Source organism: Chinchilla lanigera, unplaced genomic scaffold (genome assembly GCF_000276665.1).
Source record: "Chinchilla lanigera isolate Chin_1 unplaced genomic scaffold, ChiLan1.0 scaffold00009, whole genome shotgun sequence".
Taxonomy (NCBI): Eukaryota; Metazoa; Chordata; class Mammalia; order Rodentia; family Chinchillidae; genus Chinchilla; species Chinchilla lanigera.
The window spans coordinates 33,403,974-33,420,368 of record NW_004955410.1 but is presented as its reverse complement, the minus strand read 5'-3'; the positions used below and the strand labels follow the sequence as shown (position 1 = coordinate 33,420,368).

At 43.3% G+C, this 16,395-nt stretch overlaps 1 protein-coding gene across 6 annotated transcripts; it reads left to right on the top strand.

The window, feature by feature from the left end:
* Positions 1-366: 366 nt before the first annotated feature.
* LOC102029157 (chromosome unknown open reading frame, human C6orf141) lies at positions 367-5,748 on the top strand. Of its 6 annotated transcripts, none has more exons than XM_013510691.1 (5): positions 367-1,577; positions 1,691-1,877; positions 3,807-3,896; positions 4,303-4,360; positions 5,016-5,748. In XM_013510691.1, exons 1-2 carry the CDS (start codon positions 992-994, stop codon positions 1,795-1,797), a joined length of 693 nt encoding a protein of 230 aa, XP_013366145.1. In that variant the 5' UTR covers positions 367-991; the 3' UTR covers positions 1,798-1,877; positions 3,807-3,896; positions 4,303-4,360; positions 5,016-5,748. The 6 variants fall into 6 exon arrangements, with proteins under 6 accessions (XP_013366145.1, XP_013366146.1, XP_013366147.1 ...); XM_013510692.1 differs by having other exon boundaries at positions 4,303-4,364; XM_013510693.1 differs by lacking the exon at positions 4,303-4,360.
* The last annotated feature ends 10,647 nt before the right edge of the window (positions 5,749-16,395 follow it).

Below are 16,395 nucleotides of genomic sequence, written 5' to 3'. Positions count from 1 at the left end.
AGCACCAAGGATGAACTGGAAATCATAAATGGGAGAGTTCTGGTTTTCTATTAACCTTAGGCAAAGATGAACGTGATAGAAGGCCTGGCTGAGAGCAGATTCTAGTCTCTGGGGTTAAAGAGGAGGCTTGAATGCAGAGGGGATTTTGAAAAACGACAGGACACAAAATTTTTAATCCTGAAGAAGCTCATATACTGGTTTTTCTGTGTGTTTCGCTTCTGTTTTTGTTTATTTGCGTGTGTCTTTTTGAGACAGCGTTTCACTATGCATTTGAGGCTAGCCTCGAACTGGCAATGCTGGGATTACAGGCGCGCACCAACACGCCCTGCCTGGTTTCTGTTATGTAGATTGTTTTAAACCAAAGGCACCGAGTTCCTTCCTGAGATAAGCATTGCTTTTAACCCAAAGGCAGCACAAACGACAAGGCTTCAACTTCCCAGTCTGTCAATCTCCGCAGCACGGTGGGGGTGGATTTAGAATGGCCAAGAAATTCTTTTCAGAAGAATTTCCTACGTCAGGTAATTAAAAAACAAACTTCCTTGTTCCCTCTGCGGAGATGTATCCAGGGACAGAAAACACTTTGTTTCGAGCTTTAGAGGGGGGCGTTGGGCCCAGGTGTCCTTTGCACCCAGCTCTAGAGAAAAGGGAAGGAAAGGGGGATGTGGAACTAGCACAGAGCTAAGAACTCACAGGAGTCAAAACCAAAGACACCACAAAAGAAGGGTCAGGGACGGGGCCTGGGGGTGAAAGAGAGCAACAGGGTCCGCAGAGTTAAGAGTCAGGCCGTCTCTGAACGTCTAGGAAGCCTGGACGCGGAAGAGGCGGAGACCAGCAGGAGAAGGGGAGGGAGTTGAGAGGCAGATTGGCCCAAGGCTGAACCGGGTTCCGATCTCGGGGGCGGGGAACCCAGGGGCGCGGAGGCCACACCCAGGACCTGCTGCGCGCCCCGCGCTCTGGGGACCGTAGCCCCGAGCGGTGGGGGCGGGAAGGCATGAGCGACCCTCTCGCCAGGACCAGGACCAGGACCCGGACCCGGGGAGGGGTGCGCGGGTCGCCCCCGCAGTCCGGAGCGGGCTGGGTCCTTTCTGCGCGACGTGGGGCTCCCGGCCCCTCCCCGGCTTCTGGAGCCCCAAATCCTGAGCCCGCGGAGACGAGCGGAGGTCCGGGCGAGGAGCGGTCGGAGGAGCGGTCGGAGGGCCGGGCCCCGGGACGCTGGGCCGGAGAGCGGGACTGTGAGCCGTGGGTCCGAGAGAAAGTGCTCTTTCTGCTGCACCCCGAGAGGTGGCTGGGGACTCGAGGGGACGCTAAATGGGACGAGGGGGCCGTTGGGGAGGTCCTACCCGAGACGAGCAGGGACGACGCCGGCCCGCAGCGGGACTGCGCGGGTCCTCGCTCCGCACTAGAAAGGCGCCATCCCGGCGCACGGGCAGCTCCGGCTGCGCCCCCCAGGCCGCTGCTCGTGCGCGTCGTGGATTACCAGGTGACGCGGGAGGTGCAGCGCACGGCGTGGACGAAGGGGCGCGCGACCACGAGGACGGAGGAGCGCTCGGTGACCGCGGTCACTTTCCGCACTGGAGGCGAGTGAGACGGCTGTGGGCCCGGGATCCCCGCTGCACCCCGGTTCTCCCTGCACGGGGAGACGCGGGCCGCCCGCGCCCACCGCGCAGACCATCGTTTCTTCGCCCCCAAGGACCTGATTCTCACCGAGCAGAGGAGCCCCAGAAATGTTCCCGCCTGGGGGATGAGCGAGACTCCGTAGAAGAAGATGCTCTTCCGGGGACCCCAGGCTACAGCTGACCGACGGGAGGGAGCCCCCTGTTGAAGGGCTGGCGCGGCGCTTCGGGAAGGCAGCCAGCATCCCAGACCACCGAGGAGCTGTAAGCAGCTAACATCTCCTTTGTGGTTTAAGTACCGTGAGGATTTGGGGACCTAAATCATTAAAGAAAAGGGGGGGAAAGGTATTTTAAAAATGGCAAAATGTGTAAATTTTGAAATAAGCCGGGTATGATGGGGCACGCCTGTAATCCCGGCACTCAGAAGGCCGAGGCAGGAAGATGGCCTGTAAATTCGAAGCCAGCCTGGGCTACACAGTGAGCTTAAGGCTAATCTGAACTACATGGTGAGATCCTGTCTCAAAAAAAACAAAACAAAACAAACAACCTGTGATTAATTGTCACTTTGCAATAACTTGCCCTTTAAGACCTAAAAAAACGTAAGCGACGTTTGCGTCTGTCTCTGGGAAGTGCATGGGCGCTGGTGGAATGGAAAAGAGGCTTATTTCAAAGGCTTAAAAAGAACATAAAGCAATGAAAAAATAAAACAGAAAACGAAGCAACAAGTCAAATAAAATTTCTTGTCACTCGCTTCCAAAGAGTTTCCATCCCCCTCCCCGTATTTCAGTGTTAAGAAAAAGAGAGGAACTAGGGAAAGAGAGGGACAGAAGATTTGAGCTTTGAAGGTCAAATACCATTTAAAAGGGCTTTGCTTCCAATAAGATCTGATTTAGTCCAGTGAAAATTCTTTTAATCTGGAATTTTGAATTACTTTAATGTTAAAATATTGCACATCTTATGTACAGACAGAGAAATACTGTATATAATCTGCCATTGAATGATTATATGCCTTATTCTTTCTTTTCTTTTCTTTTTTTTTTTTTCCGGTACCGGGAATCGAACTCATGACCTTGCTCTTGCCAGGCAGGCGCTGTGCCGCTGAGCTGAATCCCCAGCCCCGTGATTGTATGCCTTATTCTTGTCCATGTTTTCTATAAATAAAATTTGTAGTCAGGAATAGATTGCTAATACATTTTGCCTGTTGTTCAGAAATCTGTTTCTATTGAAACAACTTGTTTTTATTATTGATTGCCTTTGTTATTAAACACAATATTAACAACTTTTGAGTATCTGGTCTAGTTTGGGACTTCGAGGAACAAAACAGGCTCCCAGGGGTGAGCTACTCCACCTGTTTTTCCCCTGCTGAAGGACAATTAGCAAAGGGAGTGGAACTCTGGCTTTTGAGGTGTACAAGGCTGCAAAGTACCACCTACCTCAGTCCCATGTGCCCCTATTTTAAGCTTGATCCTGAAATGCCTTCTAAAGATCATCTGATCTTGCCCCCTGACAAGCAAGTAAGATGGGTCCCTGTTTTATGGATGAGCCAGCTTTGGCTTAAAAGTGTAGGTCATACAGTTAGCAATTGTGTCTGCTTACCGAGTAGGCAAAGAATGTGGCCATCTCCTACAGGTTTGTGGGTGGCCTTTGGTGGTTAAAAGATGACTGAGGACATTATGGGTTTTCTAACTCATGTTTACAAAAATAGGAGAAGGCCCTGGTGTCCCTGAAGTCTGCAAGGCCTCTTGACTAGAGTTACCACTGGCAGTGCTCAGATCTTTGTGAGACCCTCACTTATTCAGCACAGGTGTCCATCTATGTTCTAGCCTTGTTGGTAGATAGAAAAGAGAATATTGCCTCCACCCCTCATTTTTTGCTTTCCCTCCTTTTAATTTTTTCCCTCCAGTACTGGAGCTTGAACCCAGGGCTTTCTGACTGACCTTTTGAAACAAGGTCTCCACAACTTGCTAAGTTGCATAGTCTGGGCTTGAACATGTGACCCTCCTGCCTCAGCTTTCCAGGGTGCCGGAATTACAGGTGTTAGCCACTGCACCCAGCAATACTGGCCCCTTACAGTGAAGTTTCTCCAACAACTCTAAGGTTAACTTTCCTGGCAGGTAAATATTATACCTGAGCTTGTTAATTTGGTTTATATATTTTCTTGTTGAATATAGACAAGAAGTTCATCTCTTACAGTGACCAAAAATGGTACCACCTTCATCATAAAAAACTCTGGAGTTCAATTGCTTGGATTCAGAACTGGCTGCATCTCCCCCTGTAACTTGGGTAAGGTACCTAATTTCTGTATCCTTTTGTGTCCTTATTCATTAACTAGGGATAATAAATAGTGCCACAGAGTTTTTTCTCTGATTAAGTTAATTGAGAATACCTAAAATACTGCCTGGCATACAATGTGTTCAAAAATTAGCTATTTTTATTACTAGTGTAGTTGTTATTGCAGAACTCACTTCATTCTAACTAGGTTTTAGTCTTATTTAGTAACAGAGCAGAAAGTATAAAACACACACTCAAAAAATTTAATGAAAGAAAAAAAATCTAATGAAGCCAGTGGTTTTTAACTAAGATTCTCTTGTATTCTTAATGACTGATTTCTAGTTTTCCATCATAATGTATCAGGAAGTATGTTCCTTAAATTCCTTAGACATGACCTCCACATTTTCTGTCCTTATAGCCTCATGCTAAAGCTCAAAGGACTAAGGCACAAGTTTTCATAGACTGCCTCGTTCTTGGTAGGTAAGAACTTTGAATGCTTTCTTTAGGACCTGTCCGGTTAGTCTGTTTTGCCTGTGAGATTCTTTTGTTTTTGTCTTTTGGAGACAGGGTCTCACTATGCAATTCAGGCTGGCCTTGAGCTCATTTTGTAGCTCAGGCTAGTCTCAAACTGGAAAGGATCCTCCTGCCCCAGCCTCCCGAGTGCTGGGATTACAGGCGTGCGCCACCATGCCAGATGCCTCTGAGATTTTAAATCTGATGCCCTGTCATATTAGAAAAGCAGAATAGGCACAAGTGATATTTTTAATGTCAAAAATGTATTTTTTTTAAGTTAATTTAACTCCTTTAATTCAAATGTTTGAGTTAGTTTTATCTCCTTTAAGTGAAAAAACAAATTGTTTTGAGGCAGGGGTCTTGCCGTATAGTTCAGGCTGACCCTGAATTAACCAGATAGCCCAGGCTGGCCTTGAATTTGCAGCAGTCCTCCTGCTTCAGCCTCCCACCTGCTGGGATTACAGGCATGCACCACCATGTGGTGGTTGAAAGAATTTTAAACATTTACCCAACCTCTCTGTTAACTGCCTACAGCGTGTTTATAGATTTCCTTTAGAACCAACAGCTCAGTGCAAACTGAAAGTGGAAAGTTGAAGGACTGTTGAGTTTGCTTTACAGGCTCCCCTGATCCTAGCGGGACCCTATCATGTGGAGTCTGAGGAAACTTCCCTGTGTCCTGGGAGTGCTCCAGAAGTCAGACTTGTCTTTGATACTGAGAAATCTCTGAGAATGGCTGGATCTTGGGTCTTTGATCTTACCGCTACCTCATGGAAAGACAAGATCACCTAAGCAAGGCATCAGGTGGATGAGCCCCGAACTTCCAGAAGACATCTGGTCACTTCACTGTTAGGCAGATGTCACAGTCACAGAACCCTGTGTGGATCGGGCAAGTGTCCACCTCTCAAAACCCTTTACACATGACTTTTACCTTTTATGTTCATTACATTTGACTTGTGGTGTTTTTTCCTTCTGGATATAACCAGTTCTTGATGTTAAGACTTGATGTGGCTGTTTGCTTCAAAAAAGAAGGAAAAAGGTTTTTTTTTTTAAAAAAATTTCATTTTGATACAGTCTCTGGTTAATTGTGCAGCCTGTGCTTGAATCTGCAATCCTCCTCCTGAGTAGCTGGGATTACAAGCATGTGCCACTGCCTGGCAAAGGCTTTCTGTTTTTAAAAAATTTACTTATGCAGAAATTTTTGAGGAAATATTAACTGATGAGGCAAAAGAAAAGCAAGATAAAAGCACACAAAAACTCTTGATCCCAAATCTGTGAATATTTTGTGTTTTCAGTATGGTTTTATTTTATTCTATTTTTATTGTATGCGTGCATATATACCGTTATGGTTTGTGTCCATGTGTCCCCCCAAATCCTCATGCAGTCGTGGGGCAGAGCTTCTGGAGTTTATGATTGATTCATGGTCCAATGCTAGGATTATGGATGTGAGAGCTACACCTGCCCTGGAGCAGTTTGCATACAATGTAAGGGAGGGGAAGAGGCTGCTTGCCACGGCTCCTCCCTTTTTGCTCTTGTTGCTCTTGCTGTCTTCCACCGCCATGAACGTTTGCCCTCTGCCATGTGCCACTCTGCCTTGGAGCCAGCCAAGTATGGACTGAAACCTCCACAAACTGTAACCTAAATAAACCTTTCCTTCCTTAATTTTGGGCCTCAGGTATTTTTATTTTGTCTCAGCAACAAGAGAAAAGTAACCAAGACATACGCTTACATGTTCTAAGCATAAATTATACAAAGAAAGTAACTAATGTAACTGCTTTAAATTCTGAGTGTTGTCTCTTTCTTTATGAAAATTAATATTACACAAATTGTGATTTGTGGACCAGCAAAAATGGGCATCTTCAGGAAGATTTTTAGAAATTCAGGATCTCAGGCCCACTCCAGATCTACTAAGTCAGAATTTGCATTTTAAAAAGATCCCAGGGTGATTCTCATGGTAGTCTTGACAACCGTCCACATACTCCCCTCTATTTACCTCAGTGGCTTACTTGGGCACTTGTCAGAACTAATAAAGTTTTATTTTTCCTGTATTTTCCATCAAGTGTTGACAGCACCATGACACTAATAATTAATAGAATTATGGAAATATTTAGAGATTGCAGAAGGGTGAAATATGACATGGGTATTTGTAAATTGGTAAAAAAGATCTTTAAGATGCATCATGTCTTTTTTTTTTTTTTGTCTTTTTGGGACAGGGTCTCGCTATGCAGTTCAGGCTGGCCTTAAGCTCATTTTGTACCCCAGGCTGGCCTCAAACTAGCAGCAAGCTTCCTGCCTCTGCCTTCTCCTGAGTGCTGGGATTACAGGCACCACAGCGGCCTCATATCTTTTTTAATTTTTTGTTTTGTTTTTTTTTCCGGTACCGGGAATCAAACTCACGACTTGCACTTGCCAGGCAGGCGCTGTGCCACTGAGCTAAATCCCCAGCCCCTTTTTAAAATTTTTTTTTTTTTTGTCTTTTTGAGATAGGGTCTCACTATGCAGTTCAGGCTGGCCTTCAGCTCACTTTGTAGCCCAGCCCAGGCTGGTCTCGAACTTGCCACGATCCTCTTGCCTCAGCCTCCTGAGTGCTGGGATTACAGGTGTGCGCCACCACACCTGGCCTCATGTCTTTTTTTAAGAGCCCTATTTTGCAGTTTTTTTCTAGTGAGCAATTGATTGACTGTTGGAGTTTGAACTCTGTACTTCAGAAATGTAGTTCTTTAATTATCTAAGAATGTAAATTAATATGTTCTCAAAGATTCCTCAGGGGAGGAAGGACAGGAAGTCATTAAAGACAGCACAACTGCACGGGCTTTACAGCCTTCCTCAGGATTAGTCAGCCACTGCTGGTGATTTGTGAGGGGGTGGGGCAAAGGTGGAGCCTAAGTTTGAATCAACTGGCTCAGGTAAGAAAACAAAGGGCTGCCAGTCTTGAAAGCCTGACATCTCTGTAATTGCAGTCAGTACTTTGCTCTTTAATTAGGGAGGACCGACTTTTGTAGATGAAGATAAGAAACAAATAGCCCAGATTACTCTGGAGAGAGTTAGTTCTTCAACCCATAGTTACCAATAAAACATGGTTAGTAAAACCAGTAAGGCTTGGTTATGTTCAAAACAAAAAAAGCTGTTTAAAGTCACTCAGATTTCTAAGTTTAAAACAGAATGAAAGGCAGACATGGTGGTAAAACACCTGCAGTCCCAGCAAGAGGATAGAGTTAGAGGCCTGGCTGGGCTACACAGCAAATTTGAGGCTATGCTAGGTTATAGCCAGAACCTTAATTCAAACAAACAGGATCAAGAACAAGGAGACTGCAACTTCACAAAAAATAGAATCCTGGATGTGCAGAGCATGGTGTCAGCCAGCGTCACTGCTGAGCAGGAAAGCAGGGCTGCTGTGTACTAGAAAAGTTTGACATTCTCTTAGCTTGACTAAACTAAAGAGGGGTTTCCTCCTGAGTAGGTCTCCAACCTCCCTTTCCTTAGGGTTTTAGAAAACTTCCCAATTTGAATTTCCTTTGAAATACAGGTCTTCCCTCACACACCTTGTGCCAGTTTCTGTAATTCAAGAATATCTCAAGGACTTCTGTCCATCCCTTTGAAGTGGAGTCCTGACGAAGATGAGGCCTCCAGTTGCCAGTGTCTGTGGGAGAGTAGAGTACCAAACCCAGGTCTGCCCCAGCAAACCATGAGCTGTAATCACACTGTCCAATCTCCCCCTAACATCCTTTAGTACTTTTCACTAGTTTTACCATATTAATTAAAAACTCACCATTTGTTTCAAAGGAATTGAATTTCCCCAATGAATAATCTTGAATAAGACTTCCTTTAACTGTCCTTTAAAATTTTTCTTGGGCAATAGTGAAAACAAGAAGGTTTGGGCAATAGTGAAAACAAGAAGGCTTTAGGTTTGCTCTGATTGAACCCTGTTGGTATGAGGAAGCTGCAGTCTATCTTGAAGAGCAACTCTTTACGTGCTTGGTTTGGGCCTTTCTCTGGTGGGTCCTGAATTGGAAGGGTGCAAAAACCAGGGACACTGGCAGTCACTGTCCAGGTCCTGTACCTCACTGATGGCTGTGGTTTCACTTCTCAGGCCAGCTGCCTTAGAAATTGTGAGTTAGCCTTCTGTAATAAGTATCATCAACCTCAGGATTTTTCCTAGGATTAAGTTAAATGAAAAATACTTAGAACTGTGCTGGGTGTATAATAATCAGAAGTAGCTACCATGATTTTTCATGATAGTGATGTCCACCTAACAGTCACGGCCCACCACAGAGACAGGGAACAGACAAAACTCTGAGCACCTACCTACTACTCATGAAAGGCATAATTTGTATTTTCTTCTGGGCCAGTCAGGGACTTAAATTTATGAACCATAACTCTTGGGGCTACAGACCCCCAATGGGTAAGCAGAAGCAGAACGAAACTTGGCCATTTTGTATCTTTTGTTACCTTAATACTTTGGGTCAAATCCCTTCCCAAACTTGTAGAAGTGTTACACGCCCTGAAAGACACCAAGATGGGGGATTTCCAGGGACGAGTCTGTGCCTGGAGGTCTCCAGCCATTGTCTTGAACCTGTGATGACCTGGATTCCAGGGAAGGTTGAGACCTCCACAGAGATAATCCTTCCCTGGAAATCAGCCAAAAGGATGATAAACTTTTTCCACAATGGGAGTCAGCAAACTTGGAACTTAATTCTATGGGTAGGGTGGGTCTCTGTTTCTTGTTTCTGGGTTCCCACCTCAGATCCAATCCAGTGACACAGCCAGATGGGATAGAAAGACTGTGCAGCCCAAATCTTGATAACGCACAGGATCTGGGTCAGTGCTGTGGCTGGCCAGGAAGTCCATAAACATGCCTAGGGTTTCTGAGACATGAACGCTGGTTATCAGAGAATCCTTAAAGAAGGTGACTACATTCTGAAGCTCTCCCTGAAAATTCTCTTTGTTCCATAAATATTATCTGGTACCCCTTGTATCTGTTATTTTTTCCCAAGTAATTTGAATTCAAGACTGAGATTTTTTTTGTACCATTGCATAGAAATTCACAAATCTCTGAAAACCAATAACATGTAGATCCTTTCCCCATCGGTCTCTTCCAAACTCTTCTTCAGTTGTATACCCACCTCTCTGTGGACCTAGTGAGCTGTCAAAATAAGTTCAACATCACAAACTAGGACATGCATTTAAGAATTGTCCAATGGACACGCTAAGCAGCTGTAGCACTCAGAGTTATAAGCCAGGGCAAAGTTATGTAATTTTAAGATCCGGTTTATACACCCTATGTCCTCCATGCACACCCCTTACTTTAGTTTCAGTGAGGTGGCACTAATCCATTAGACAGCAGTTTGGGAGTGGATAATTAGAACTAATCTTTATCAAAGCTTACTTCACCTCTATTAAAAAAATGATTTGCAATGCTTCATTCTAGATGTTTTAAGTATAATGTGGCTATCTCCAAAAACTATGTGACTGTCACTGGACAGGACCCAAGGAGATCCTCAAAGTAAAGATGGGGAACTTGACTTACCCTACCCATGGGGCAGGTTGCAGGTTGGCTGCTGCATAGTGGGTCCCAGGGAGAATTCTTTCCATGTTCCTGATGTCTTGAATGAAGACTGGACAAGACACACAGAAAAGGGAGTGGGGATGTACATTTATTGAAGGTGGGAAAAAAGTGTGCTCTGCAAAATGAGAGCAAGTCAGCGAACAGACTCACAGCAACACCAAAGGGTAAAGGAGAGGGGTCTTTTGTACCTGAAATTCCTGCGATGAATCCAAAATTCCTGCATTGACTTCTCCCTCGTATACATAAGGCTTTGGATCAGTTGTCCTGATGTAACTTGCTTGGCTTGGCACCGGATACAAACTGCCCTCTTGAGACACTTGCTTGGCCTCCTACGGATGTATTACAAGACTCTCTTGGTGTCCTGCCAGATGTAAATGAAGAATTGAAAATAGCATTTTTCTAATTGGGTTCATGTACAGCATTGAGGAGCCACACAGTTATCCTGGATCTGTGTTCTGCACGTATCTCCTAGGTCTCCATAACATTGACATATCCCCCCCACCAGTTGTTTGACTGATTTCCCCCAGCCCTTACCTCCTAGTTCATTTTCCCCTGAGAGACAATCTGCATGATTGTGGAATGCTGAGGTAGTGGGGGTTTCCTTCCTCCTCCTCTTTCTCCTCACCTTCTCCTTTTCTTTCTCTAGCTCCCTCTTTCCTTCTCTCCCTCCTTTCCTTCCTTCCTTCCTTCTTTCCTTCTTTCCTTCTTTCCTTCTTTCCTTCTTTCCTTCTTTCCTTCCTTCCTTCCTTCCTTCCTTCCTTCCTTCCTTCCTTCCTTCCTTCCTTCCTTCTCTCTCTCTTTCTTTTTTTGAGGAACAGTCTCACTAGGTAGTCCATGCTGGCCTTGAATTCATTAGGTAGCCCAGGCTGGCCTGGAACTCACAACAATCATCCTGCCTTGGCCTCCCGAGTGCTGGGATTACAGGCATTTGATGCAATGATGGACAGTTTCTTCATATAGCTGCTTCCTGCTGAAAGGAGTTGTAGGCCCTACCTTTTGGAATGATGTGCTCTCTGACCTACCTTGGGACTTAACAGTTGGGCTGGAAAGAACCCGTCAGAAGACAGTAAGGAAATAGTGCCTTTGTCAGGAATCACTGAACTGCTGTTTGATGAGAGAAACTCAGTGAATTTTTCAGGAGAGTCATGGGCTGTAGTCTAGATCATCATCTGAAGGAGAATGTTTTGTAGCCTTGAATAGAAAAGTTTTAGCATTAGGTTGAGGAGGCAGAGGCCAAGTATAAGAAGTAGCAGGTAAAAATATTTCCTGGTCTGCCTTAAAAGGTAGACTATGACAGATCCTGCAATTGCAGAGATTATTTTTCCATGCTATAATTTGAAAGCAGTTTTCTAAGGAGTTTTATTCTATACTCCCTGTGGAGAGAAAAGCATGAAGAGAATGTGAGATAAACTACCAAGAGCTGAGAGTTGTATCACTAGCAGAATGACCTGCATTATGAATCCTGCTAAAAACAAAAAAAATTTTTTTTTTTTTTTCTGGTACCAGCAATCGAACTCACAACCTTGCGCTTGCCCTGCAGGCGCTGTGCCACTGAGCCAAATCCCCAGCCCCTAAAAAAAACCCAAAAATTTGTAATACTGGTGTCCATTTAAACTGTTGTGGCTCAGGGATCATTAATGACTACTTATCTGCACTCAGAGCAGTACTCAAGTCTTGCTTTTTGAGGAGGACCCTCAGAGCTTCCAGAAGTACATAGGCGTATCTTTCTTCTTTTGGGTGGTCCTTTACCACAGACAATTCAGGTGGGGATGACTTTATCCTAGAGAGGTGAATCCAGCTATCTACTTCCGCCACCTTTACTGCAGTGGGTGTGGCAAGGATCACTGAAAAGGGACCCTTCCATTTTGGTTTTAATTGGTCTGCAAGAGTTCTTCCTTTCCAAGTTTTAATGAGCACATGGTCTCCAAGGCAGACACTAGGTGTTCCCCTTGGGTAGAATCAAGATGGTACTTTATTTCTAAAGGCTTTGCTACCCACAGAGTTAAATTTGAGAAGTAAAAGAAGGCCTATTGTCACTCTGAAGGGACTGGGATAGTCTAAACTGGGGGATGATGTCTTTGAGGAGCACCTTGACTACTTCTGTAGCCTTTTCTGACTGGGTAGGGAAGGCCTCAATCTAACCTAAAAGGGTGTCAATTAGAACTGATATTTGTACACACCCACACATGGTGGCAGGTGGATAGTGGTGTGGTGCCAGTCCTCCCCAGGATATACGGGTTCTAACAAAGGAGGTGGCGTGGGCTTGCAAGGGTTACTGTAGGCACAGAGTGGGCAAGCTTGACAAACCTGTGAGATGGTCACTGCTAGTCCTGTGAAAATTTGGCCATTTCTCAGGTAGCATCTCTTCCTATATGGAAAGAATTATGAAGGTTTTTATAGCTTTTCATTGTGTCCCCCTTGGGGAACATTTACCTTTGGAATCAGGGTTCGGAAATAGGTTGATTTTAACGGTTTCCCAGGACATGGGAATAAGGCTAGGCTCTTGAGGGGCTTTAAGGCTGCCCTTTTTTTGCCTTTCTATGAGTCTTTTGATTTCCCAAGGAAACTTTAGATATGTATCTTTGGTGTCCCTTGCAATGAATGACAGTAACCTTCCTGGAACCTTCCTGCCTCTAAGAGTAGTAGAATTTCTTACTTGTGATTTGTAGATGATTGCTCATTAGTTGGCAAGCCCCTTTCTTTCCAGATTGTTACATGGGCATGTAGCATCAGGAAGACATATTTGGAATCTGTGTAAATATTTGGCCACATACCTTTTTCTAATATCAGTGCCTGAGTAAGGTCCATGAGCTCTGCTTTAGTGGAATTCTCGCTTGGCCTCAGTGATGTCTTGTGGACTGACAGTTGCCTAACCTGGCTTTTGATGTCCTTTTTCAATAAATCTACTTCCACCAGTGAACCATACCCAGCACTGATGTCCTGCCTGTTTGCATAGGTCTGGGAAATCACCTATTCATAGGAGTGGCTAACCTCTGAGCCTATAGGCATCAGTGACGTAGGATTAAGAGTAGTGCAAGTCTTTATGGTCACCTCAGGTACCTAGAAGCATGGTCTGGTACTTGGGAAGCTGTTCTCTTGTCAACCACAAGTGACCTTTTGTCTCAAGAAAAACCCTGACCTGATGGAGAGTCAGGAATTCTAGTTTTCATCCCAAAGTTAATTTTGTGGCTTCATCAGTTAGCAGAGCTGTAGCTGCTATTGTCCTCAAGCAGGTGACCATCCAGCAGCCACTCCATCTAACTTTTTTGACAAGTATGCCATGGTGTCAGCTTTTGGGTGAAGAAACCAAAAATAATTCATCTTTTTTTTTTTTCTGATATGTAGAGGAAGAAGGGATTTCTTAAATCAGGTATTAAGGTAGTAAAACTTCCTTTCCTGTATCTGTTCATATTTCTTCTTCTATTATTACTGTTATTAAATGAAAAGTCTCCTGGATCTGTGATCCAGATCTATTATCTTTCCCATCTTTATTTCATTGGTTAACTCATCCAGTCATTCAATTCATTTTTGTTTGTTTGCAAATCATGGTCTCTTTATAGCTCTAACAAAGTTTCATGTGTGTGTGCATATGTGTATGTGCATGAGTATATGTGTTATACTTAAATCTCCTTAATCACTTTTATTATTTTATTTTCTAAGAGGGATGTTATTTTTGTTCAGTTGAAAGTCTAACCCTGCTCTTTCCATGTTTAAGTAACATTATTTTTTACCCTATCTGTCCCCCCTAAAATTTAAGATGTCAAATAATACTATTATGTTACTTAATTAGATTGATAAAAAAATCTCAAATTTTACTTACACAATCAGTTTCAGGAAACTTTTATTATTCTCATTCTACTTATATGATTCATTTCAGGAAGGTTTTATTAGTCTTTGTTCTTATCTAAGTTTCAAAAACTGGTCCATAATTATGAACTCCAATTTCAGACAAGTTTGTGAAAACTGAGCTATCTTCAGGTTTCTCCAATTCTTGTTTTCACAGTCTCATGCTGTTTATTGCACAAGATAAGAGAGCTCTGCTTAGGGTGGACTTCTCCACCAGCTCTGTTATTCTAGAACCCATTCTTATTTAGAACCCATTTTTGAATACCTTCTTCACTCTTCACTCAGTGCCCTGGGACACCATTAGGTGAATTCTCCATTTCTTTCATCTATTCACTGGAGGGTGTGTTCCCACTGCTGAGGTACCTGGGTGACAAAAATCTTAAAAATGTAGGGAGGACAGAAATCTCCTGAGTGAGTTAGAGATTTGCCTAATGCCAGAATATAATTTCCTTGGACTGGTACCTAAAGAAAATCGTTCTGTTTTCCAGTCTTTGCAGCAGGCATATCTTGGTATTCTCCCTGAATCATGTCCTCAGGAAACTCAGTGTTTCTTCTCATCCCTTCTGCAGTGTGGGAAGACACACTGCCATTCCAGAAATATGCAGCTGAAATTTTTTTGTACCACCCCATAGAAATTACAAATCTCTGAAAGCCAGTAACATGTAGATCCTTTCCCCATTGGTCTCTTCCAAACTCTCCTTCAGCACAGAGGATGGAAGTTTTCTATTAACTTTGCTTTTTATTCTCAGGAAGTCCAGATTTTTACATCTTCCAGGCCTGATCACTACTCAGCTCAGGGGAGGTGCTGTTGTGGGATTAGAATTTGGGATAAGGTCCAAGGGACACATTCAAACTTTCATTTCACTACCTAAGTATATTTATACAGTTATAAAAAGAGATAATATCTAAACCAATATTCCTCAATCTCTGTAATGGAAGCTACTCTTATCCTGATTAAAAAATGAGATAAAGACCTAACAACAACAACAAAATAGCAGCAGCAGCTACAACTCTTTCATGAATATAAATGCAAAAATTCTAAGCAGGGTACTGGCAAACAGAATGCAACAAATCATCAAAAAGATAATACATCATGACCAACTAGGCTTCATCTCAGTGGTGCTAGGATGTTTCAACATACATAAACCAATAAATGTAATATATTGCGTAAACAAAAGCAAGGACAAAAATCACATGTTCATTTCAATAGATGCAAAATTGTGTTTGACAAATCCAACATCCTTTCATGATAAAAACTCTGAAGAAAATAGTGAGGAGGATCTTATCTCAGTCTGATAAAACCATTTTTGACACATCTACTGCCAAGATCATATTAAATGGGCAAAAACTGAAAACCTTCCTTCCAAAATCAGGAACGAAACAAGGATGTCCACTATCACTACTCCTGTATAACATAGTACTTGAAACATTAGCAAAAGCAATTAGGCAAGAAAAAGAAATAAAAGGATAAGCATAGAAAAGAATTCAAATCATCATTATTTGCAGATAACATGATCCTCTCTACAGAAGTCCCTACTAAAATAAAAAATGCACCAAAGACTCTTAGACTTAATAATAAAGTTCAGCAATGGAGGGTATTCAAAATAAAGACACAGAAATCAATAGTATTCCTGTATACCAGTAATAAACCTACTGAGAAAGAAATCAGAAAATAAATATTTACAATAAGCAATGGAATTAACCAAACTAAGGAACTGAAAGACTTCCACAGTGAAAACTATGGTACTCTGAAAAAGAAAATCAAAGATGACATAGGAAGTGGAAAGATATTTCCTATTCTTTGATAGATAGACCACATATAGTAAAAGTGGTTATTGTAGTCAGGGTTTTTAAGGGAAACAATTTAATACAGGACACATTATTTGTAGGATTATTTTATAATAGTCACCCAAAGAGTCAAATACAAAAGAAGGCAGGAAATCTTCCCACACACTAAAGACCCAAAGAATCCAGCTGAGAGCCTGGATCCCACAACAGTGTCCTCCATTAGCCCAACTGGAGGCCTAGGGCCCACGACAATGTCTCATGCAGGCCTGTTTCATGGATCAGCACTGGGAAGGCCCCAAGCTCAGTGGTGGAAGCTAAGAAGTCTGTGCCAGTGGGATGAAGGATCTGTGCCAGCAGGCTGAGGGATCTGCACTGGAGCTGGGAAGCAACACTCAAAGTAAGGTCCACAGCTCCTCCAAAGTGAATTGTAGCCATTCTCAGCAATGACAAGGTCCTGAGCTCCTTGGATGATGAGAATAGCAGAATTCATATCAGAAAATCTAGAAAGACAAGCTCCTCCGGGGCAACCAACAGCTCCCACTTTTTCTTCTCCAGTTCTCCTTTCTATGTTGTTGGCAACAAACCCCAGCTGGGTCTTCCACACCCAGCACCATGCAGATTGAATTCAGCTGAGTGTTACAAGATGCCCACCATAGTAACCGTATTTCCAAAATTGATAAACACATGTAATGCAACCCTGAGTTGGAAAAAACAATCCTAAAGTTCATATGGAAGGGGAAGCAAAAGCAATCCTGGGTAACCAAAGCACAGAAAAAGGCATCACCATCCTAGACTTGAAGT

Excerpts from the sequence above, each read along its gene's own strand:
- LOC102029157 (XM_013510693.1), top strand. The coding sequence starts at position 992 with ATGAGCGACCCTCTCGCCAGGACCAGGACCAGGACCCGGACCCGGGGA. Across the intron at positions 1,578-1,690 it reads GGTCACTTTCCGCACTGGAG|GACCTGATTCTCACCGAGCA; the intron begins GCGAGTGAGACG and ends TTCGCCCCCAAG.